This window comes from Echinops telfairi, unplaced genomic scaffold (assembly GCF_000313985.2).
Source record: "Echinops telfairi isolate 266 unplaced genomic scaffold, ASM31398v2 ScPeMD7_10;HRSCAF=50, whole genome shotgun sequence".
Classification (NCBI taxonomy): domain Eukaryota; kingdom Metazoa; phylum Chordata; class Mammalia; order Afrosoricida; family Tenrecidae; genus Echinops; species Echinops telfairi.
The window spans coordinates 11817135-11818178 of NW_022103907.1; the positions used below are offsets into that span (position 1 = coordinate 11817135).

Genomic DNA, 1044 nt, shown 5'->3' on the forward strand with positions numbered 1-1044 from the left:
CCCGCCCCGCTGCGCGTCCGCCGCTCCGACCCAGTGCAAACGCGCTGCTGGAGGCGCTCGGCCGGCCGGGTTCCTTCCCGGGAGAGGCGCACAAGGCACGGGGAGAGCTAGGATTTCCCTGCCAGGTTGGGGGGGAAGGGGGTGAACCCAGGAGATGGGAGTCGGTGGGATGTATGGTAACCAGGCAGGAATGACGCCCCCCGGGTTTCCGGGGTCCTCAAGAGTGAACATCAAAGCTGCGCCTCGTTGACCGCTGGCCGACCGTGTGCTTTGTACATTGTGTGCGCTGCAGATCTCACTGGTGGGAGAGGTTATGTGATTAACTTAAGATCACACAGCTCTGGAGAGGTGACCTGGGAGTTGAAACCAAGCTCGCCGAGTACTTGCCGAAGGCCGTGCTCCGGCCCCCCGACACCACGCGGAAAGAGGGGAAGGACGGCCGGTCGGCGAAGGCGGCGCCCTGCTGCACCAGGGCCTGGTGGATGGCGCGCTCGCCGTTCAGCACCACGATGGGGCAGCTGCCCAGGTGGATCTTGAAGACGTCGCCGTAGCGCCGCGCCAGGCGCGAGAAGGAGAGGTGCGGCGCCTGGCCCACCGCGGCCACGTTGCCAATCAGCGGCCACGGGAACGGTCCCGGGGGTGCGGACAAGGGCTGCCGCCGCCGCTGCCTCAGCAGCCACAGGCCCGCGTGCACAGCGCCCAGCACAGCCACGAAGAGAAGCAGCGTGGTCTGCTGCGTGGACAGCGGGGTCGGCGACGGCGGATCTTCTGCGCTGAGGCTGGTGGCCATGCTGGGGACAGAAGGGCGGGCGAGGGCGTTAGTCTCAGGGATGCAAGAGAAGCAGCACGGACGTCCGAAGGCCGTGACCGCGGGGTCACTCAGTGGAGCGAAGTCCTGCGAGGGACAGGGCAAGATTGCAACTCGGGGGAAGTGCCTGAAGCTGTCCCTTAGCTTCCCCCAACCCAGTCCCCAGCCCAGCAGGGAAGGGGCGTGTTCTTCTTGGTGACTCAGTTCCCCCGCCTGTAGCCGCATAACGGTTCCTG

At 66.5% G+C, this 1044-nt stretch overlaps 1 protein-coding gene across 1 annotated transcript in view; it reads right to left on the reverse strand.

The window, feature by feature from the left end:
* The window catches only part of LOC101642387 (cytochrome P450 1B1), a 5308-nt gene extending 4518 nt beyond the window's left edge, over positions 1–790 (reverse strand). The window contains exons 1-3 of the mRNA XM_045287059.1: positions 354–790; positions 263–294; positions 192–216 (exon numbers count right to left, since the gene is read on the reverse strand). Of these exons, the coding sequence (XP_045142994.1) occupies positions 192–216; positions 263–294; positions 354–790 (494 nt within the window). The remainder of the gene's footprint in view (positions 1–191; positions 217–262; positions 295–353) is intronic.
* Between the last annotated feature and the right edge of the window lie 254 nt (positions 791–1044).